The following is a 23,342-nucleotide window of genomic DNA, read 5'->3' on the forward strand; positions in this document are numbered from 1 at the left end:
GCTCGTTCCTTCCCTTTCCTTGCCTTAGTGCTTTTTCTTAGCGTGTTCAATACTTTTCCCCTGTGTTATTCCACTTCATTACACATGACTCTACTTATGGAGTTGTTTGGATTTTTTATGTGTGGATTACCTGAGTTATTACTAATGCCTGGTGAAAATGTTGTGCCCCCCGTAATCCACCTTTCAAGGGCCCTCTCCTCCATTGGGGTCCTAGTACTTCCCACTTTCCCCCCCAGTTCAACACCCTTTAATCTGCTGAACCTTCTGCTCGTTTCCAAATATAAAAAAACTCTGCAACTCAACATTGGCCTGCCTGTCTCAGCTGCCTGTGAGGGGCTTTTCAGTTGTGCTGGATTACTGTTCACTGCAAAGTGACCAAGGATGAGTGCAACTAACTTTGAAAATCAACTACTGCTCAAACTTAAAGGAGAACTCTGTTGATTTTTCACATTTTTGACATTTCTCAACGTCACCGAGTACTGTCGGTATGAACAAAACTGAAACAATCGGTTTTACCTAGCTCGAGTTGCTGCAGCTACAGCGCTAGACACTGGGAGCATGAACATGGCCGCCTTAGCTGCTGGCTGCAGCAACTCGAGCTAGGACCAAAGTGCTTTTAGGCAAGTACTTCCACTCGGCGGCCATATTGCAACGCTTTTTGGGCACTTATCGGGCATCTATTTCTGCAGAAATGTGTGTGTGTAAGGCTTCACGACACCAATCTTGCTCCAGCGACGAGATCACAACAGATGATTGGCACGATGTCTTCACAGCACACCACATGATTGGCTCAATGTATTCATAACACACCACATGATTGGCTCAATGTATTCGACGTTTTGCCGCGTTTTACAACAGTTTAGTGCTGTATCTTCAAGTAGCAGGGAATTCAAGCCAAACCGTTGCAACTCTGCCATCAATCATTATGTTAAGCCCACCAAACGACTCTATACACGATTTCAAAGGCCTGATTAAGTTTCGATTTCTGGAGCTCACAAGCCAATGGAGAGTTGCTAGACTAGCCCTATGGATTTATAACAAGTTATAATGCAGCGGTCATTTTTGACCACAAAACATGAAATGAACACAACAGGAGGGTTAATGAACTACTAACATGGACCCTTCATAATATTTCTAATCTTCTCGCCATGGAATTCCATGACAGTCGTGGTAGTGTGGTAAAATAAGAGGTGGGTAAACTATGAATTCTGTGATCACGTGTGTAAGGTGTGATCTGTGATCATCTGTGTGTAAGGTGGACTGCACCATGCCGCATTGGATTTTTGAAAAAGGCATTCAGAACATGTTTGATAATGGTGAAAGTTATATTGTACAATATTTATAACAATACCAGTGGTAGCCTATCAAATGGTTCCTAGAGTGTTGATGAGTGTACATATTGTGAATGTGGATAATACAGTGTGTGTTTTGGATGTTGAAAGTGGCAATATTGGTGAATAGGCTAAAGAGGTGGATAAACAATAAGAGGCAGATACACTCTATTTCTAAAATTTCAGAGGTGGATAAACTGTGTTCTACTTGCCTTTAGCCTCCACTCCCTCTCTGATGACAGTAGCTAGTCAATTTGATTAAAATACCTTGATCCATGTCCATGACAGTAATTTAATTAAAATACCTTGATTAATGGGAGCCCCCGATGCGACATGGTGGAAATGATTTTCTAGAAGTAAACATTTATTTTTGAGCTGCTTTTGCGTTCCCTTGCAATAGCGAGGAAATACTAAAGTATTGTTGGCATAACAAACAAAAACAATAGACCATGTCCCTTTAGGGATTCCCTTATGAAACTGCCATGTTGGATGCTTTAATCTTTTTGAGTCTTGACTCGACTTTCTGGCCCTTTAAGGTGAAGCAAGTTCAGCCTGTTGACAGCAGACTGTTGAGTTTTGTTTTCCAGGGAATATCCGGGTGTGAGGGCGCTGCATAGCTTGCAACTGAGAAGGAATGAACGCTACAGTATATTTCGGACACAATTTGGTTCTTCAGTCTTCAAAAACGCGTGGTAAGCATACTGTTTGTATACTTTAGAAATGATGTAACGTTAGGTTAGGTACATGTACTATCATTAGGGGAATTGGCTACCTCAGAAGAGCAGCTAATTCAACTCTTCATTTTTCTGGCAAGGAAAAGGTTTTTGAGCTCAAAGATCCAAAAAGCCGCTCTCTAATTATTTTTTTTAATTTTTTATGTTAAAGCACTAGGTTAGTTTTTGGTGAGATAACATGAGGGAGACCACACATGGATAAAGATTGAAGAAAATATATTTGTTAAAGGTACACTATGCAGGATTAGGTATTTTTGGCGACTGTAAAGTTAGTTAGATAGATAGATAGATAGATAGATAGATAGATACTTTATTGATCCCCAAGTGGTAATTCAAGGTCTTAGTAGCATACAGACATCACACACAACATGGACTTACAGCAGAAAAAGTAATATAAGTACATATACTAAAACCAAAATACTAAATACTAAATATACTGAAAAAACTAAATACTAACTAAAAACTAAATAACAAATATCCACATAGTGTGCTTAAGGATGATCAAGGATGAGGCACTTGCAGTGATAGGGCAGGGACCGAGCCTGTAGTTCCTTATGCATGGAAAGGTGCTCTATGAGAGTGAGTGTCATGGTGATGGTGCAAATAAGTAAGCAGACAGGGTTAATGCGGAGCTAGTAATCAAGGATCTTTGAAGTAAGTGCAACAGTGCAAGAATAAAGTCTAGAGACCAGCATAAAGTAAATCATATAAGAGAATAATGTAGACAAGTAAAACTATATCAGTGCAAGAATAGGTTGAAGTAATAGGGTTACAGCCATTGGTCAAGTATTAAATAAAAAGTATTGAACATGTAGTAAGTACGGCCACAATCCAGGTTGTGGGGAGGGAGGGAGGGGATATGTATATGTGCTAATATAGCATGTAAACAGTGTAGCAGTAAAGAGTAGGCTAGTGGACAGTACGTACACAAACATGGAGAAGGTGGAGAGGCAGACAGACTATGGAGAGAAGTCTATCTTCATTCATTGTCCAACATGTTGATTAGTTTGTTCAGGGTCCTTTTGTCTGATATTGAAGTGATGCACTCCAGTTCGGCTCCCACAAGTTCAAGTATATATTTTACACTGCTTTCCCATCTTGTGCAGTTACTCACGCTATGAGCCATTCCTTGAATGCAGATTCTACTGTGCCTAGTTGTAAGTCAGAGAACTCTGTTTGTTTGCCACCTTTGTCTCGCAGTAAGCTGATTGAGTAGGCACAGTGAGAGGATGCGGCCTGGCCTACTTGTTTTCAGCTGTTCAGTCAGTGGTACAGGTTAGTCAGGTTTCTTCTGGTGATTTTCTGCAGGTGTGTATGGTCACCCTTCAGTGACAAGGCAGTGTTTCCCACAGAATTGGATTCAATTTGTGGCGGTAGCTGAGTATGTATAAGTATAGTATACTCTTTTGATCCCGTGAGGGAAATTTGGTCTCTGCATTTATCCCAATCCGTGAATTAGTGAAACAGACACAGCACACAGTGTAGGCTACACACAGTAAGGTGAAGCACACACTAATCCCGGCGCAGTGAGCTGCCTGCATCAACAGCGGCGCTCGGGGAGCAGTGAGGGGTTAGGTGCCTTGCTCAAAGGCACTTCAGCCGTGCCTACTGGTCGGGGTTCGAACCGGCAACCCTCCGGTTACAGGTCTGGAATTTTGGAAAACCCTTTTCCATTTACATCGGGATTTTGCAAACATTCAGTGTCAGAGTCAATAAAATGAGCCCTTCAACGATATTGACAAGCAGCTGTAAGTAGGCTAAGCATGCTAAATTCGACATCCAAACAGTATTCTAACGTTAGCTTTGAGATACTGCTTGATTGCATAACTTCACTTAGTTTAGTCTCTTCAATGTAGCCTACTATGTTGTGATAAGACCTTAGCAGAGTTAACTTCAATGCAGCAGTTTTGAACAAATTTGCGCAGCATGGTCACGATGCTAAGCGGATTTAATAGCAATTTAGCCAGACGTCTTCTATGCAATGCTTCTATGTGGTAACAACAATCCTTCAACAATCGTGAGTATTTTGTTAAATGCACATGCAGAGGAGGGGCAGCAGGCTACGAGAGAGAGCGGGGCGGGTAAGGAAAGGCTGCGTGCGTAAAAAGTGCAGCTCAATGGCAATGCAAGGATTTGATCTTATATTTAATTTAAATTCAATTCAATTCAATTCAATTAAACATAGACTATTCATCTGTGGCGGCCGATTTTGATTTCGTGGCGCCCCGCCACAGATTAGTCAATGTATGGGAAACACTGCCTTCAAGGAGATAGCCCTGTTTGCCAGGTTGTGGTGCCAAGTAAATTCTGTGACCTTGTTTTAAAGACTGCACATGGTGCCACCTACGATATTGCGATCATTTTGCGATATTTATTTTGGCCACGTCTGAAGAAAGATGTTGTGGGTTTTGATAACCCTATTTCATATATAGTATATAAATTTTGATCAACCTAATAATCTTTGAAATGTCAATTGTAAACACTAAGGTGAAATGCGTTGAAACTGACATGCCACCAGAACAGACGTTTTATCGGCTTTGAGGTATAATAAAGTCTCCAGTCTTGTAAATTCACATTATGTAACATCCATAACGTCACATCCATAACGCAACATTGAAGGTTTTAAAAGTAAGAAAGGGGCACAATTTGGTCATCACACTTTACATTGATATAAATCAGCTTTGCACAGACACTATGGACATTGTCGCATCAACACTGTATGTGTAGCATAAACTTTTCCTATAAAACGTTATGGATGTGACATGGCCATGGAACTTGCTGACTTAAAAACAAAAGCCGTACAAATGTAAGGAGTTGTGCTCTTAAAGGCAAGCTGAGCATAGACATTGCTCTACCATTCCCTTGTCAATCTGGAATTTGTCAAATGACAATTTGTTTGAACCTTGGGTCCATTTATCCACTTTTTAAATATGTATAATATTACCATGTGAAAAATGTTGTTTCTTTATGGTTGCACACCATATTTATGATGTAAAAAGAGTGTAATTCTCCATCAAATTCAATCAGATCAGTTACAAACAATAAAATATAGACCTAAATGAAGATTTTAACAACAGTTCTATTTGCGTATGCACAACTCTTTTTTTCCCATGGTAACAGGGCTTAAAATTCAATTTGGGGGGGGGGGGGGATCGATTCTGATACCAAGTCAAGAATTGCGATTTCAATACTTCGATACTTTTATTTATTTATTTTTTTTGGGGCCCCTTGGGCTACAGCGTAAAACTTTATCAGGTGACCAGTCGGCTAAAAATGCTTAGTTGTTTGATGCTGTATGATACATTTTACTGCACAACAAAATGATTACACGTTGGGCTTAGAGGGCAAACTGTACGATTTTACTTGATCTGTAAGACAATAAAGAGACCAGGACGAGGAGGAGTTATAGACGACGCTGGCCTGGGCACTGACTCCGCTGTGAGCCGCAACGCGTGAGCAGAGCCGAGGGAGAGCGGCGAGGAAGAGGTTCCTGGACGACGGACGGTTGGTGGAGACGCTGGGGGCAGCGAATTCACGACGGTGGGGCAGCTTCGTCGGTGGGGCAGCTTCGACAGAAAGGCTCTCTGAACTCTGAACTTTAAAACTTTTGGGTGCGTGTGAGAGGCACCGTGCTGTGTGGGCGCCCGTTCTAGTTGGCCTGTTGGCCGGCGCCAGAGAGAAAAAAAAAAAGGTTCGCTGTGATGGGGGAGCGGGCCAGGAGCAGAGGACAGCTCTGCGAGGAGGCAGCGCGAGGAGGGACGCCGAAACCGGTAGCTGACGGCCTGAGAGCTCAGCGTGGTCCGGCTGCAGCGGAGCTGGGGCCTGCCTATCCTGGTCGGTGCGACTGTGGAGTGGAGCGACGGAGGTGCAGCGACAGTTGACCCGTGAGTTCCAGTGCTTGGTGCCACAGTCTACGGTAGTAAGGCCACCTAGGGCCCCGTCTGGAGAGGAGGAGTGCCGTGGTGACACGCCGCGGAAAGTGCAGCCTGAGGGCGGCTGCTGAGAGGGAGCTGGTGACGAGCGGGGACGGCCACGTGGCTGCTAGCACGCCCGCACTGGATTGCTAGCAGCGTGGCTCCCCGTTGAGTGAGCTCCTGCGGCGTGTGCACCCCACGTGTTGTTGGCGGTACCACAGACTGATGGACTGAGCGAGTGAATGCCCACACCGACGTTATGGCAATGGCTAAGGGAGGAGATATTGCCGAGGACGGCAATAGCTCGCGAGGGGGCTGTGTAACGTCGGTGTCTTTTGGACTGAGTGCTAGCCTCCCAGAATGCAATGTGTGTGAATGCTGGTTTGTGTAATGTCGGTTTAAGTTAGTGTAGTTGCGTTTTCCTTGTCATGTATGTGTTAGCTTGTGTAGTCTTTCTTTAGGTTTTACCTCATGTGTTTTACCCGGTGTATTGTATGTGACAACCCTGTTCGTGTATCGTGCTTGTTTTATTGACTTCCCTTGTGTTTGCTATGTAATGGTGTCTTGGAGTGTGGGTGATTCCCGCTTCAGCTAATAAACCTTTTGATTGAACAACTGTGTGTCGCTATCAAATCGTTACAATAATTTACCTCACATCTTTTTGGGGAGGTTTTAAAGCAGTTGGGTGTTGCACATCAGTAGAGCAGCTTGCTTATCACAATCAAAGTTAGGTGGCCTTAGGTGTGTTGGTACCATACCTTGAGACCTTGCCTACTGCACTGAGTTGAGCAGGGATTGGGAGGAAGGTCTTCCGTGGCTCCTTTTAGCAGCTCATGAGGTGAGGTCATGCAAGCAAGTATGGGGTTCAGTACTATTAACCAGGTATTTGGTCACCAGGTGTGTAGTCCTTTAGTGGTGCTGCAAGGCCATTTGGGAAATTCTGAGCCACCATCAAATTTGATTGACTATATCAATGGGTTTAAGTTGTTTTTAGCTGTAATGGCTGGTGAGAACCTTGCTAAAGCCCAGGGGAAAAAAGCTAGTGTGATCAGAAAGCTGTGTGAAGAGATTTTAGTCAAGTGTCAGAGTCAAATTATTTTGGTTTCCGCCCCAGATAGGAAACAGTCTAGGCCTACTCAGCCACGTCAATTAGTTGAAACTTAGTTGTCTACACTCTGTAAAGCGCAATGATACATGTGTAATGTTTTGGCGCTATAAGCACAATTAAATTGAATTGAAACTGTGTATCTATCGGTCTTCTGTAGTGGGGGAAGGAGTAGAGTGTGAGGTGAAGCCAGTAGGACTACGGCCAGTCGGTGAGCTGGTTCCTTCAGTTGCTCCTAGCAGGCAGCATGCTGTGAGGGGGACGCTAATGCTCCCAATGACTTTGTTTTTTTCACCCTCAACTTAAGAATTCCGACAGGTTGGCACTTGGCAGATTTAGAGTCTCTTCTCTGGTGCTTGTCTGTGGGGAGATGTAAGCAGTTGAAACAACTGACTTCCGAGTTTCCATCATTATTTGGTTGTTCTCCTGAACCATACAGCGATACGTGGAAAGGACTCGTAGATCACATCTGTGTATTATTCCATAGATGGGATTCCCGTTTGTTGAGGTATATGTGGGTATAACCCCCCTCACCTTTTATACTCTTTACAGTCTTTTCTTTAACCTTTATCTACGTGTAGTCTCCCCCCATGTTAACTCACCAAAAACAAGCCTTGTGGTTTAACACAGTCCTCTCAGTGCATGCATGCATATTTACCGGACACATTGATTTGCTGATTACAATAATAGGAATCTGTTTTGATCTCTAAATGCAGCAGTTTTGCTATGTGATGAATTGCATGTTTTTATCCTAATCTAACTTTGTCTTGCTCAATGCTCCATCAGTTAGCATAACTGAAGTTGTGACCTCTAATAGATTAAGGTGATGACGGGGATGTGTCCTCTTTTATTTGCAGGTCAGTTGCTTTGAATTCAGCAAGAAGGAAGAGAAGTGGGTGTTTGTACAGGGCCTACAACAACAACAACAACAACTCAACTGCAACAACAATGGGTATTAATAAGAGTAAGACATTTTCTTTTCCTCGTCTCTTGTTAATATGAGGATGCAAGTCTGAAAAATTACCTAACTGTTCATATTAGGATGCTTGTTAGTGCTCAGTTCTAATGAGGGTTGCATTCTTACAGAGGCTGTTGCTGGTGTTGTGGGTGTAGTGGGTGTCGCAGCTGGAGCAGGTAACCATAAAAGAAATGTTTCCTTTTCCATTCATCAGTATGTCTCTGTTGGGGATAGTAGAGCTTACAAACTTATTAAATACAGTAGGCCTATCTAACGCCTGATTTAAATTTGTCTCTGGTTTGTAGTTGGAGCTGTTGCCGTGGCGCCTTTCGTTCTGACAGCCGCGGGTTTCACAGGGGCTGGCATCGCAGCAGGCTCTTTCGCCGCCAGCATGATGTCAGCGGCTGCTATTGCTAACGGAGGTGGAGTTGCAGCCGGGAGCTTAGTGGCTCTCCTCCAGTCAGCAGGTGAAAAACAATACATGAACAATACAATACAATACATACCTCTTAACTATTTGCACTTTGAAAGAACATGACAACTTTTTGGGAAATTAAATAAGTTTTCATGTATAATTAATAGGTGCCATGCAGGGCAAAGTTGACTACAGAGTACAGACTGTATAAGGAACAACTAAGAAGTGAAGTCATAAGTATAAATATATAGAGTAGCCTGAAATTTATTAACATCTAACCATGATGTTAGGAAAGCAATTGCCTTACCGCTAACATTTTGTTTGTTTGTTTGTTTTTCCCTTGTGTGTGTTGATGCATGTTTGGCTTCTTGCCTGCTCAGGAGCGATTGGATTGTCTGCGGGAGGTACAGCTGCCGTGGCAACGGCAGGGGGTGCTGTGGGCGGAGCCCTGGCAGGTGCGGGCGCATGGATGCAGGGAGTGTTTGGAAAGAAGAAAAAAGCTCTCAACGCTGCCCCAATGCCTCCCAACAGTAAGAAGCACCCCAAGAATCATGCCAAAGAGGGCTCCATAGACACCACTGATGATGAGTCTGAAGATGAACTGGAGATTAATATTAACCTCTGTGATAAAGTGGAGAAGGCATCAGTGACAACCAATCATGAGTGGCCATAATTTATTGCATTATTATGTCTTTTGATATTCAAAATCTGTTTAAAAATAACTACAATGTCTGAGCACTATTGAGTGGGATTGTTACTGGGTATCTATGATTTGTTTGGATATTTTAGTATAACAAGAAGAACATGTTTAATGAGTTTAATGAGGCTTTAATGAGCAGTGGGCTTTTCATCCTCCATCAAATTGACCAGAACTGAACTGGTGATGGTAGCTTAGTAAATGTTATGCAAAATACACCCTCTTGTTCATTATTGGCTCTGATTAATAACTATGCAATGATATTTTTTTTTTATCACTTGAGATGTATGATATGTTGCAAACATGGAAAGAGGGCTTCTGGTGTTTTCTGTTTGTTTATTTTGGTCAGATGGGAGATTGAAATTCTCATGAATAAAATTCGTTATAGTTTTAGATCTCATGTTTTCATAATAGTGGATCTGTTAAGCATAAAAATTGTGAACAAAATGACAAAAGCATGAAACTTTCAGGGTTTGCTCTTGATGACAAGCTAGCTAGAGGTCAGCTAGAGGTCGTTGACCTCTGTGATATGAAATGTCCATGCACAAAATTAAAAGTAGGGTGTATCTTTGCATCTGAATGCAATAGAAATTTAAACTAAACATGCATTTTTAGGCATGTGAAGCTCATTAATTATTAACATTGATTTCACCCTTAGAGGTAAACATCATGGAGTACAGTCAAGGTCACTTGGAAAAAATGTCAGGAATGTCCGCAAGTGCAGTAGACCTGGACCACTGACATGTTGAAAGAGGAATCCTGAGACTCAAATGTGGCCTGAAGCATTTCTGAAGTGACATATCTTTAGATAAGTTCCTTGCAGATGTTGCTGTAAATTTGGAGGATCTTAGGGATACAGTAGCAGTCCCATTTGTCAATGCCAGAGACTCCACTCCAGCTAACTCAGACTGGACTTTCTCAATTAACTCATGAGACAAATCCAGCATAGCATTGGAGAGTCCATTCAGACTTTAGCGGTCTCCTGACCTGTTTTCCTGTCCAAACACTGAATTTCTACTGTTACTTCACGAGACAAACTCAAATGTACAAATGTATAAACTGATAGTTATCTCCAGTTTTAACTATCAGTTAATGGTTTCAACTCAACTCTTGGAGTTTTCCAATTGCGTTTCAGGTGAATGAATGAATGAATTTGTATTGTTTGTAAAAAAAAAACATAAAGAAAATATACACTTATACACTTATCCAGATAACTTCCTACTTACATGCATGCACAAAAAATGTGTATTTTGTCCACAAACATGGTGAAATGTATAGTGAGAACTTCTGTGGTAACAATTGTTACCAGACCAAACCATAAAGAGGGATACGGACAACACGCTTCAAAGCAAATGATAATTTATTGAATTAAAGCAAAGCAACGTTATCAAATAGAACATGTCTAGGGGAAAATGAATGGGAGAAGTGACGTGCGTGTGTGGATGCAATGTAGGTGTCAGTAGAATATGTGAGAGGCTAAATGAGTAGACAAAGAAAAGAGAGACATAGAGAGATATAGAATAAGGGAGACTGAAAAGTGCTAGTGCAAGAGAAAGTCAAAATAGGTGCCTGCATGAAAGAAGAAAAGTGCCTAATGGGAAAGAGAGGACAGCCCCATATATAGCAGCACCTGGTTACAGGTGCACCAAATTACCAATTAACCTCCCCAGGTCCAACCCCGCCCATGCACTGACATGGGATGGCCCGAGGGCACAGGGGGTCGTAACACAATTCAGTCTCAAAAGTCTTAGTCATGTAACTGTGAAAATGATTTGCAAAAATAATTTCCAGTGTTACACAAACATGCCCCAGTTCTACAGGTACAGATCTATCCTACAGTTACAAATATCTTGCAATTAGGAATATATTTTACAGTCAAAAGTCAATACACATACAAATCTTTTCCACACTTACTAATCGTTTCTGGCAGGTACAAATACTTTTGAAACACCTTTGACATTTCCTTATGGAAAAGCCAGGTGATGCTCAGGTTTGACTATCCAATCGGGAATTTAATTTTACTATCCTATCACAGAGCCGTCATTGGGGGACAACCTGAAAGGAGGGAAACAATCCAATTGCTCGCTCTCCATTGACCTTGCGTTGTGTTGTCCTTGTCCTTGGTGCCCTTGTTATTTTTTTGCCAACAGCTCTGGTAGACATTCATGCAGTAAGCATGCTTGTGACAATTGTGGCAGTGTTTTGTGTGATACAACTGCACATTTTGGATTGACCTTTTATTGGGACCAGTCCAAGGCACATCTGCAATAGTTATGTTTTTAACGTTTTGATGTGTCATAGTTGCAGGTGTACGGATTATTTTTGGCAAAACTGAAGCACTCACTCACAGAAGAAAAAAAAATACTGTAAACAAAATTTGAGAGAAAATATATATGGATTATATATATGAATATAATGTCAGAATACCATAAATTGGTGATTATAAGTCTACAACCCTAAAACAGAAAAAGTTGGGATGTTGTGTAAAATGTGAATAAATACAGAATGTGATAATATACAAGTCTCGTAAACCCATATTTAGCAGCAAAAAGGACATAGACAACATAAATGTTGAAAGTGACTATTTCATGGAAAATGTACAGTATGTTAATTTTGAATTTAATGCCAGCAACATGTTTCAAAAAAAGTTTGGAAGGGAGTATGTTTACCACTATGCTGCCTCTTCATTTAACAACATTCTGTAAATGTTTAGGAACCAAGGAGACCTTTAATTTTGCTATAGAGTTTTGAGAATGAAATGTTGTCCCATTACTCCCTAATATAGGGTTTCAGTTGCTCAACAGTATGGGGTATTAGTCATGTTTTTCATTACATTATGCACCTAATTTGACAAATCTGGACTGCAGACAGGCCATTTTAGCACCTCGATGGATAAATACTGTTTAAATATGTGTAGAATTCATTTTAGCATTGTTTTCCTGAAATATTCAAGGTCTTCCCTGGAAAAGACATTGCCTGGATGGCAATATATGTTGTGCACCCCATACCGTAATAAATGTTTGGTTTCAAACTTTAGCCCAGATGAGTCCATGATTTCCAAAAAGAATGGCAAATTTTGATTAGTCTAACTACAGGACCTTATTCCATGTTACCTCAGTCCATTTTAAACAAGCTTAAGCCCAGATAAGATGGCGGCATTTTCTGTATCATGTCTCAATACAATTTTGGCTGTGACAATTGTGGCTGCAGTTTTTAATTTGAGTATCAAACACATAGCCAATGGCTATCAGAGGTTTTCCTGAGCCCATAAAATGGCAGGTCTGGAAACAGGGCTGGTGTTGATGCAGTGCCATCTTTGTATAATTCTGTTGCGTGCCTTGCCTATTTTGGGCCAGGGCACTCTTGTTAAAGAGATTCTTTATGCCAATGAGTTCTATTCCTAAATAAAGATTATAATAATAACTTGAGTGCATTTTTGAGAAAATGCAGAATGTGGCAGACCTGTATCTTTGTCAACTGGATGAGGGCATGGAGCAAGTGAATACATTGTAAGCACTCACTGATTTCATTCATTAGGCTACAATTCAATAGGAAGTTAAACTGTTCTTTTCATTTTGTTTTCTTAAATAATGCAGAGGGACCACGTTTCAAGGAATCACATGGTCTAATTATCTTCAAACACAACTGATCTCAAAAGAGAGAGACATTATAGGCTAAATATTTGTCTAGGCCTATACCAAGATAGCCTAACACAACCACCAAACTCATACACATAATGTAGCCTAGCCAGGCAATCACGTCCTATTGTCCTGAGGGGAGTTGGAATAGCAATAAAGTATGTAGGCTAGTACTTATCTGTAAATGCAAAAGTTATTTCAGTGAATAAAAGATTCATCAACTCAGTGCATCGGAGGGGACAGAACCAGTTTGATATGGCCACTTCAGTCTAAAGCTTTCCCTCCAGGTAGCCTACACGCCTGCTCAGTGAGCGACAGGGTGATTATGGAGATCATTTCACAAATAGACTATATTTTAAATATGTTTGAATTTAAGTTAATTTTATTTTTTATTTTTGAGTAGCCCGGGACATAACGTCGACTGACGTAACTCTAGAAAATCTAACGTAACCTGAGATTTCACTCTGACGTAACGACTAGAAGGTTCCGGGGTAAGCTGTACGAAGGTCAGGAGACAACGTAGCTTCTATTTAACCGAGAGGCAGCCTTGTGAGCCTAGTGTCGTGTGTTGTTATCCGTTAAAATCGTTTATTTTCTGATTTTAAGAACGAATAGTCCACAATGCCAAGAGGCAGCCGCAGCCGAACGTCAAGAATGGCTCCGCCGAGGTATGAAATGCACCGTATTGATACAAATTGCCACATTTGATGGCAAGCTAACATTAGCATGTGAGCACATCGGGCATCTAACGTTATGTAGTTCTAGGCTATTCACAGCTAACGTAAACTAAAGTTAGCTTGCCAACAGATATCGGTGGACAGTCTGTAAGTGGTGTTTGTTGTGTACTGTTATCATGTTGCCTCACTATTACAAGAGTATTTATGTATGGTATTTAGTAGTTTATTGAGGTTAATAGTCTTTTTGCTACAAGGACAAAGTTACACAACATTGTCAACTTAGCTAACACAGCTAGCCTAGTCAACTGTTAGTTATCACATCACATCACGTTGTAACTTAAGGTGACTGAATAGTGTAATAGCAGGAGCACATCGCTTGTTGATGTTGATATAGAAGATTGTAGCTCAAACGTAGCTAGCAGTTAAGTTAGGTAACTGTTGTGTTGCTTTTTCCAGCTATTCTGCCGCACCACCTCCTAGACCTGCTCCTAGGCCTGCCCCTCCACCGTCCTATGCCCCGGCTCCTGTTCATGCCCCTCCATCAGCCGTAGGTGCTCCCGCAGCTGCACCGAGGCAGCCCGGGATGTTCGCCCAGATGGCCACCACTGCGGCGGGAGTGGCCGTGGGGTCAGCTGTGGGCCACACAATAGGACATGCTATGACGGGAGGCTTCGGTGGTGGTGGAGGAGGAGGACAATCTGAGGCTCCCAGGCCTGATGTTACCTATCAGGTAAGCACACTGAACAAGACATGGAATAATGCGTGTTGGATGTTTACAACCTCACCTGGCAGTTTAAGGGATTTATTTTCTACATCCGTTGGGTTTTGTGTTTCTATTTGAATGGGTACAAATTCACAATATTGCATGGACATGATTCAGAGTGACACAGACCTAACTGATCAAACATCTAATTGTTCAGCAGGAACCATACCAAGGTCAGCCCATGTACCAACAGCAACAGCAGCCCATGTACCAGCAGCAGCCCATGTTCCAGCAGGAACCCCCTCAACAGAGCCCCTGCTCATATGAACTGAAACAGTTTATAGAATGTGCCCAGAACCAGAGCGACCTTAAGCTCTGTGAGGGATTCAGCGAAGTGCTCAAGCAGTGCAAGTTCTCCAATGGTGAGTGTGCTGTTAGACAGTAATGTTTCTGTTACAGAGAAGGAGAAAGGTACTTAAGGATTATAGAGCTTTGCAGATAATAGGATTACATTTAACCATGGGGTTATTGGTGTTGATTTTAATAATTATATATGCTGTTATGTTGATTATATTGATCATGCATGTTGAACATACAGGCTTAAGTGTGTGCAACGTTGACAGAAGCAATCATGCATAGCTGACTTTTCTATTTATATATTGTAAAGATTGTCAATTGTTAATTTTAAACTGTAAACAAAATGGCAAGAAACAAGGCAATGCCCACAAATGTTTGCCTCTGCTTACCTAATTTGGACACACCTTTGGCTTTAGGGTCAATATACCACTTATCTCGTTTCACAGAATACCCTTTAGAACAGTTTAGTAAAGCTGATATTTAATTAGACAACTAAGTTATACAACTTAATAATAATATTGGTGCAATAATGCAATAATATGGGTTTGCCTCCATCCTAGTTCATTGTGATAATAGTTAGGGTTAGCATCCTGCTTCATACATGCATCTTTTGATAAAGAAATACATTTATTATTATTATTATTATTATTGTTATTATTATTATCATCATGTCATGTTTTAATCTGATCGTATATGCCTAAATTTTTTATTATTTTTGTCCCACAGGCCTGTCGTGACCACATCAGGATGCTGCTATTACACGCACAGAAGCATAACATGCATGTAATAATAATAAATGTAAAATTGCTCGGCCAACAGACTGGTTTGTGGTGACGAAAAACACACACTTCAACAGTATAGTACTCTCTTGTCTGATATCTGATAGTTTTATGACATACAGTTGATTTATATTTATATGATTTTGTTTTTTTGCTTAAATGTTAAATTGATTCAGAATTAAAACTAGACAGTATCATGTGAGTTTGGTTCTCTCTCTTTTTCATCTAGTCTTTTCCTAACAACTGATTGGCGCCTTTTTGTTTAGCTCACTAACGTCTATACATCAGCATGGATAAGGGGAACAAGGGTAAAAGGGTGTTCTGAATGCAACACTTGATATTATGAAAGCAGTAGAATACTGGTATCCTAAATGGATCTATCATGTGTTCTATAATGGAATCACTCCTGTACAGTGTTTTGTAAGGAGTATGTATTTCTCTTACGATGCTGAACAGAAACGTGCTGGTTTTATGGTTGCAGATGATTGAATTTCCCCTTGGAGATCAATAAAGTATCTATCTATCTATTGGATGGAACTAAAGATTAACAACAAAAAAGGGCAACCTTCGGATCTATGGTCTGCCATTTATCCTATATTTTAAAATAAAGCATGTTACACTATGATATGCTCCCTTTGCCTTCTGTATGCTGAAATCATTAAGAGCCTTGTTACATTGTAATTACGCCCTTTCAGACGTAAACCCATCCGAGTTTTCTGTTACATTAGATTCTGAAACAGATAGACTGCTCAAATGCTCAAATCAACAGTGTCTCATTAATATCAAGTACTGTAAAGATACGCACGGGGCTGCACACTGCTGTTTTAGCAGCCATTTATTTTTGGTTCATGACATTCAGAGTTGCCCTTCTGAAGTTAACGGCCAGCGTTCCTCCTGGGTGTTCCTGTAAGGACCAAGGCTATAGCACCAGTTGAAAATTTCAGTCTGTGCTTCACGCGATTGTATTCCTGATAGATAATATTCTTCAATAGCAATGGAGTGTACTGCCTACATGGAATAACTGCTCGTTCTGGTCGGTAAACAGTGGACACGACATAAGGTAAATAGTAGTAGTCTATGTTGTCGCATAGGGTAAAAGGCAATGTAATGGAGTAGCAATATGTTAGTAATATATAATGAGCGCACTATGCTGTAGCGTACTTGGGTACATAAACAATCAATCCAGGCTAACCAGTGACTTCTTAAGCCATAAGCGTGTACAAATGCACGTGGAGCAGCTGTTGTAGCCGATTATATTACCTTTTTGTGGAAATGGCAAATTGTCCGGGCAATATCTGCTGCAGCAGCGAAAACGTTCTAATCTGTACATTTATCCGGCCCATCGTATTTATTTTCAATAGCATAAACTGTTGCTTTGTCATACCAAAGCCTATAATGGTGCATCGGCCACAGGAAAATAAATTGGACAATACATTTTACCATCGATGACAATTGCGCAAAAATGTCTTTTTGAAATTGTGAACGAAAATATGTTCATGCCTTACATATTGTTATATCTTACAACAGCTTAGAAGAAGAATCAAAGAAGAGTCATCTAAAATAACTACCAACATCTGCCATTCAAGACCTACCATGACCAAAGAGGATGAAATACCGGATTGGTCAGGGGCGCAGGAGTTTTATGACAAATATGACCCCAAAGAGATCCTGGGAAGGTAGGCTATTGTCTAATTGATTGTTTATCAATAGTTCATAAAACATATTTTAGGCTACGTCTAAGACTGGATATGTCCCCCATTCCTATTAAAGATACTAGACGACCTCAATATCTCATTAAAAACTCAATATGTAAATTAATCAGAAAACATTCAATTTAAATGTAGTTTTGCCTAGTGCTTGCATACGTTTGTGTTTACACAAAGCACGTGCGCCATGCTAGGCCTAAGGGTAGGGTACAGTCAAGTATGGCATCTTGTTTGTATCCAAGCCAGTCAGCGCCCTTGTTTGTCAAGAGTGTCAGAGAGAACAAGATGTCCCTCCTTTATTGACCCCTCTAATTAGTTATCTGTGTGGTCCAGTTAACAGCACTTTCCCATTAGTTTAAGTTTTATTGCAGTGATTTGTCTTGTTTCCTATTCTTATTTTCTTACAGATTCAGTAAGTAATTGACTTTAACAAATAAAACCAACCACCTGAAAGCCCATTTTAGCTATAATAATCCAGTGAATAAAATGTATGTTGTGGACTCAAGCAAACAAAGTCTTATGTGATAAAGAATGTGTAAATAGGTAGGCTAACCTGTGCTGATAGTTATGTGTTGTTTATCTGGTTAGTGTTCTCATTCATAAAGTCAGTGCAACACCAGTGACACTGGTGTGCAGCATACCTAGCATACCTAGATCAGGTGTGAGACACAACATGACCAGCATTTGCTGCCTCCACTGTTGGTATGTCAGTTATCATCAATTTCAGACTACTTTCCTGGACTGTTTATTTATCTTGTTTAAAACAGTATGGAAGATTTGTGAATTAGTGAATTCTGAAGTAGGAAATTCATTCATGCATTTAATTAATTCTGGGTCTTTTCTTACCTGATTCAAATGTTGGCCATAGGGGAGTGAGTAGTGTCGTGCGACGCTGTATTGACAAACGCAGCAGCCAGGATTATGCTGTGAAGATCATTGATATCACACCCTCTGATAAAATGACACCAAGGGAAATTGAGGAGATCCGAGATGCAACAGAGAAGGAGATTGACATTCTCAAGAAAGTTTCTGGACAAGAAAACATAAGTAGGACTTTGCTGAAATTAAATTACACCTTACAGCACCTGTAACCTTATACAACCAAGCATGTGTATAAGTATAGTATGTATGTACAAATATTCATAATACAATGTAGCCAGTTTACTGTACTACACTTTATCAATGTTATATTAATTATTAATGTTATTAACATTCATCCTTAGCAGCGAGGGTTTAGGTGTCTGGTTTGTAGCTATAGTTACTGGGTTGGTTGTGGTTTGTGAGTTGTATACATTCAACATCTTTTTCTTTTACAGTCCAGCTGAGGGATTCCTATGAAACCAAGGCCTTTTTTTTTTTGGTGTTTGACTTGTAAGTGTAAAGTTTCATTATGAGTAGTGTTTTTTGCAAGTCATGTTCTTAAGTATATACATGTGCCATGAACTATTCAAATGAAGTGAACTGTGAATTAACTAAGTATTGACATGTAACTGTGGTTTTGTATTAACAGAATGAAGAAAGGAGAACTCTTTGACTACCTCACTGAAAAAGTTACCTTGAGTGAAAAAGAAACAAGGTTGGAAATTATATAATTTACAGCAAACTAAATCTGAAGTGTATTTGTATCAGTTAAATTTTTTTCACACATTTTGTCATTGATACCATTTATCAAAGTGATCAAAGAGTCATTGTGAATGTATGAAACTGTAGCCTGTATGTTTGAATGGATATGATTTTCTCCTTTGGGTTGCCTTATTGTGTCAGAAATGTCTATCTCTGTTGATCTAATAATAAACTTAAGGTAATTTAAGGTAATAAACATGTTGTTACCATTACAGGTAATTATTCAGTCTGTGTTTTTAAAATTGCAGATGTCAGTCTTATGGCTAAAGTTAATAATCTGGTGATGGCTGAGTGTCCTCTGTTTGTATGTCTGCAGAAAGATCATGCGAGCTCTCCTGGAGGTGGTCCAGTTTCTTCACTCCCAGAACATTGTCCACAGGGATCTGAAGCCTGAGAACATCCTGCTGGATGACATGGATAACATCAAACTCACAGATTTTGGCTTTGCTGTGCAGATCGCTCCAGGACAAAAGTTGAATGGTAAAACTGTGGCTTCCAAAGACAATATGGCTCCAATATGGCACCTATTTGTATAAGATACTTCTGAAGCATCTTTGACTTTAGGCAAGTCAAATCATGAAGTGCATTGTTATTGCTTTTTTTTTTGCCAGATGCACATTTAAAAAAAATGAGGGACTATATTGATTCTTGTGTCTCTAGTCTAGAACCTGTTCTGAGTCTGTCTATAATAAGTCTGTATTCTCACAGATGAGCACTAGGTGTCACTGTTTTACAGTCAGGGTAATTCTATTAACCCACAGCAGTTGAGTCATGTTATTTTAGCTCATGTGTCAGGGGTCAAGATGGAACAGGACACTGTCTACCATGTGCTGCTCACTAGTCAGTTAGACTGTGTTCTGACCTTTCCAAAGCCAGCACAGTGACCTCTCTGAGAGCTTTATGAAGTAGGGCAGTTAGAGGTAGATGTACTGTAGACATGATAAAAATGCCTCCTATTCAGATGTGTTGTATGCAGGATACAATGTCAGATTTACCATGCATACTTCATGACAGGCTGTGTTCATTTAGGACAGCCTTTAATAAGAGATAGTATGGTGCCTGTGAGTCTTACAACCGAAGTGTATTTGAATTGGAGAAAAAAAAGAAATGACAGACTTTGACAGATAATATGTGAGTTTATTTTATCTATCAACAGCAGCATAGACCTCAAACAGTGTCTAACAACTGTTAGTATTTCTGTCAAATGAGACCATCACATCTGAGATTTGTTTCATGTCTTCACACACTGCCACCAGGAGGCCTTCAGTAGTATTTAAAAAAGGTATCAGCCAATCAACTGCAAATCAACAGAAGAGTTGTACTTGACTGTAGCCAAGTGTAACATTTGTTTTATCAAATCATTGAATTCGCTTGACCAAAATGCACATGGATTACAGCACTTGATAATAATATCATATGAGTTGACCTGTTCTCATTAGAGTTTTGAAGTGTCTTTTTGTGTCTTTAGTATTTCTTGATGAATAGCAATACTATCTAATCAATGTACAGTAAAATCAACCACTGAATAAACTAATACATATGCCTGATGTAAACTGCAGAGGTCTGTGGAACACCTGGTTATCTTGCTCCTGAGATCATAGAGTGCTCCATGGATCCAGACCACGCTGGATATGACACTGCAGTCGATATGTGAGTAGTCAGAATTTGACCTCTTTGGTCTGTAATGATTATTTGATCTGTACAGACATTTTATATGCCCTTGTGCACAATGTGGTCACATGAGCTACCATTTCATCACTTTGAGTTCTGACTTCCACAAAAGACTAAGGTCATACTGAGTGTCTGAATCTATACATGCTAAACAATGTTTGTTGCCTGACTCAGTGCTTAGATTTTTAAATATTCCACTATTCATCCCATTATTTTGTATTGTGAACTGACAAACAGCAATGTTGACTGAAATCAAATACATTTTTTTTAGCTTGAATAATGAATAATAAAACTGCTGTGATTTTAAGTATTTATCACCAATGGTGTATTAGGCAGTAATTCAGGAGCTCAAAAATAATGGGGGTAATGGGATTCAAACAAAAACACAATAGTGTAGACATACCTACATAGACTGACTATACCATACCTGTATAGACTGACTCCTATGGTTCTTTCAGCTGGAGTTCAGGGGTGATCATGTACACCCTGCTGGCAGGATCGCCTCCCTTCTGGCACAGGAAACAGATGCTGATGCTTCGCATGATCCTAGCTGGGAATTACAATTTCAACTCTCCAGAATGGGAAGACCGCTCTGATACTGTCAAAGATCTGGTATGGTTTAATTGATGGTCCAGAATTTTATTAGACAAGAGTAGCACCTTAAGTTTCGAGCCTGTTTATTGAAGGAGCAATACCTTCACCCTAATAGATACAGCAGTGCGACAGAATTCGTTTGCTGCTTGTCACTTGACGGCTCAAAAGCAATTGTGCGTCGCCAGCAGTTATTCCACTTATAATCTCTGAATTTCATTAGGATTCTGTGGTCTCTTGTCGCTAGTTGCTTCCCGTCTGAATGCAGCTTTACAATGCAAATGGCTTTTTTGACACAACAGTCATTCAGTGTGAATATGAATATATTTAAAACTGTACTGTCTGCCTTTTGTTTGTGCGCCTTATTCAGATCTCTCGGATGCTGGTAGTGAACCCTGCGGAGAGATACACAGCGGCGGATGCGCTGAACCATGCGTTCTTCCAGCAGTATGTCGTGGCAGAAGTTCGTCACTTCAGTCCATACAGAAAGTTTAAGGTGAGAGAACATGTGGATTGGACGTCTTTACTTATGAGGGCATAAGCACTTAACTGTAATACGGTAGTCTTTAAAGGAGGTCTGTCAATTTTTTTTTGATGTTTTTGTGATCAACTGTTTATTGAAATTCATAAACGGGGGGGGGGGGGGGGGGGGGGGGGCATGAAATGAGATATAAAAGCATACACATGATCATGTAAAAAAGAGTTTAGAGTGGAAACCAAAAGATAAAATACAAAATGATAAAATGTTGAGTGTTGAGTGAATGTAATCCAGACACCATGCTCTAGGTAACAATTTTGTATATGTCCTTGCTTCTGTAGGTCATATGCATGACTGTGCTCGCCACCATGCGAATCTATTGCAACTACCGTCGGGCCAAGCCTGTGACCAAGGAGGTGATCCAGAGCGACCCTTACGCAGTGAAGCCCATCCGCAAGCTCATCGACGCCTGTGCCTTCAAGATCTATGGACACTGGGTCAAGAAGGGCCAGACCCAGAACAGAGCAGCTCTCTTCGAGAACACTCCCAAGACCATATTGCTGTCCATTGTTTCAGAGCCTGACTCTTCCTCCCACCATACATGGTAACAGCCATTGAATTTGGACCCAAGGTACTTGACTCACAAAGTGGTATGATGGAATCACAGGTGCCTAATGGTGTTGTTGTTTACGTAACAGAGGGGCACAATGAAATTAAATATATTTAAAAGCAGTCAATTCATACATCTGCTCTACATGTTACATGAAAGGGTCTTCCCTGAAAGTAAGGGTTTACATGTTACCTGTACTGAAGGGTGAATTCCCTCTGTTGTACTGTAAGACATTATACTGCATCTGCACATCAATGGAGACTGCCTGCAGTGTATGTGGGAAAATCCTATTAAAATTAGCAGTCTCAAGTCTGTTAGATGAACACCATACTATCTAATGCAAATTATATTTTTATTTATAAATTATTTTGGTTTTACAAATGTTTAAAGGACTTACATTCTTTCATTTATAAAATCTTTGCACTTTGTAATGTGTGTAAAGTGTTATTTACAAAATACAATGAATAGAATATTCAGTGTGTTCTCTGGGACTCTACATGGTAATATACATGCATGTTTGGTGTTGCCTTGCAAAGTAAGTAAGAGTAAGAGTTATCTACCATTTCATTATACAAAAGCATTTATCAATGAATGCATTGAATAAACTAAATTGTAACTATACCCTGCTTAAATTCTGAAATTGTTGAAACTGTGGTGTGTGAGTGAGTGAGAGAGAGAGAGAGAGAGAGAGAGAGAGAGAGTCAATTAGGGGTGTAATGGTACACAAAAAATACCTTGGTGTTGAAGTCATGGTTCGGTTAATTTTCAGTACAGCAAGCCTGCAGGTACTGTTATAATTCACTGACAAAATTGCTGATGTGCATATACTTTTTAAAAGGTGTCAAATGTTTTGTGATGTTAATAAACTAAACTGACATTATGTTACGTCACTTAATTTGTTTATGTGCAACATGGTCCACACATAAAAAAAAAGCCTACACTGTTGGTTAAAGTTAAAGACTGTAGTCGGTACATTAATGCACATGAATTTGTGTACCTTTAGATGGATAGCTAGATAGATATATATCCTTTATTGCCACACAACAATGTTGGTGGTTATTGTTGTTACAGAAAGAGGTAGCTCAAAGGAGAAAAGAAGGAAAAACGAAACAAACATGAATTCAAACATCAGTCAGGATAAAATGAGATTAAAAAAGTCATGACAAAAACATATTTGGCCACCGACTGCATTAGGGTAAGATGGTGAAGCCAGATTATTCTGCATCCTGTTCTATTGTGGCATGGGCAAGTACATAATATATGTACAATTCTAGATGAGAACTGAATGACAGATTTATAATAGCACAATTGTTTATATCAATTGATCATTATTTCCAATAGGGATTATTGTGTGA

General features: G+C 40.1%; 3 protein-coding genes across 5 annotated transcripts; all 3 read left to right on the top strand.

The window, feature by feature from the left end:
* Window positions 1-1,893: 1,893 nt before the first annotated feature.
* Window positions 1,894-9,554, top strand: LOC121683698 (interferon alpha-inducible protein 27-like protein 2). Of its 2 annotated transcripts, none has more exons than XM_042063450.1 (5): window positions 1,894-2,020; window positions 7,942-8,048; window positions 8,171-8,218; window positions 8,348-8,509; window positions 8,838-9,554. In XM_042063450.1, the coding sequence occupies exons 2-5, from the start codon at window positions 8,033-8,035 to the stop codon at window positions 9,128-9,130; spliced, it is 519 nt and encodes a 172-aa protein (XP_041919384.1). In that variant the 5' UTR covers window positions 1,894-2,020; window positions 7,942-8,032; the 3' UTR covers window positions 9,131-9,554. The 2 variants fall into 2 exon arrangements, with proteins under 2 accessions (XP_041919384.1, XP_041919383.1); XM_042063449.1 differs by having other exon boundaries at window positions 1,895-2,023.
* Window positions 9,555-13,268: 3,714 nt separating this feature from the next.
* Window positions 13,269-15,510, top strand: chchd2 (coiled-coil-helix-coiled-coil-helix domain containing 2). Of its 2 annotated transcripts, none has more exons than XM_042063448.1 (4): window positions 13,269-13,460; window positions 13,926-14,199; window positions 14,393-14,594; window positions 15,256-15,510. In XM_042063448.1, the coding sequence occupies exons 1-4, from the start codon at window positions 13,414-13,416 to the stop codon at window positions 15,264-15,266; spliced, it is 534 nt and encodes a 177-aa protein (XP_041919382.1). In that variant the 5' UTR covers window positions 13,269-13,413; the 3' UTR covers window positions 15,267-15,510. The 2 variants fall into 2 exon arrangements, with proteins under 2 accessions (XP_041919382.1, XP_041919381.1); XM_042063447.1 differs by having other exon boundaries at window positions 13,272-13,460; window positions 14,390-14,594.
* A 601-nt stretch (window positions 15,511-16,111) lies between these two features.
* On the top strand, window positions 16,112-22,867 carry phkg1a (phosphorylase kinase, gamma 1a (muscle)). Its single transcript, XM_042063437.1, has 10 exons — window positions 16,112-16,368; window positions 16,836-16,984; window positions 17,883-18,061; window positions 18,331-18,385; window positions 18,525-18,590; window positions 18,954-19,117; window positions 20,197-20,287; window positions 20,767-20,920; window positions 21,270-21,395; window positions 21,719-22,867. The coding sequence occupies exons 2-10, from the start codon at window positions 16,902-16,904 to the stop codon at window positions 21,983-21,985; spliced, it is 1,185 nt and encodes a 394-aa protein (XP_041919371.1). The 5' UTR covers window positions 16,112-16,368; window positions 16,836-16,901; the 3' UTR covers window positions 21,986-22,867.
* Window positions 22,868-23,342: the final 475 nt, after the last annotated feature.

This window comes from Alosa sapidissima, chromosome 15, assembly GCF_018492685.1.
Source record: "Alosa sapidissima isolate fAloSap1 chromosome 15, fAloSap1.pri, whole genome shotgun sequence".
In the NCBI taxonomy this organism is placed as follows: domain Eukaryota; kingdom Metazoa; phylum Chordata; class Actinopteri; order Clupeiformes; family Clupeidae; genus Alosa; species Alosa sapidissima.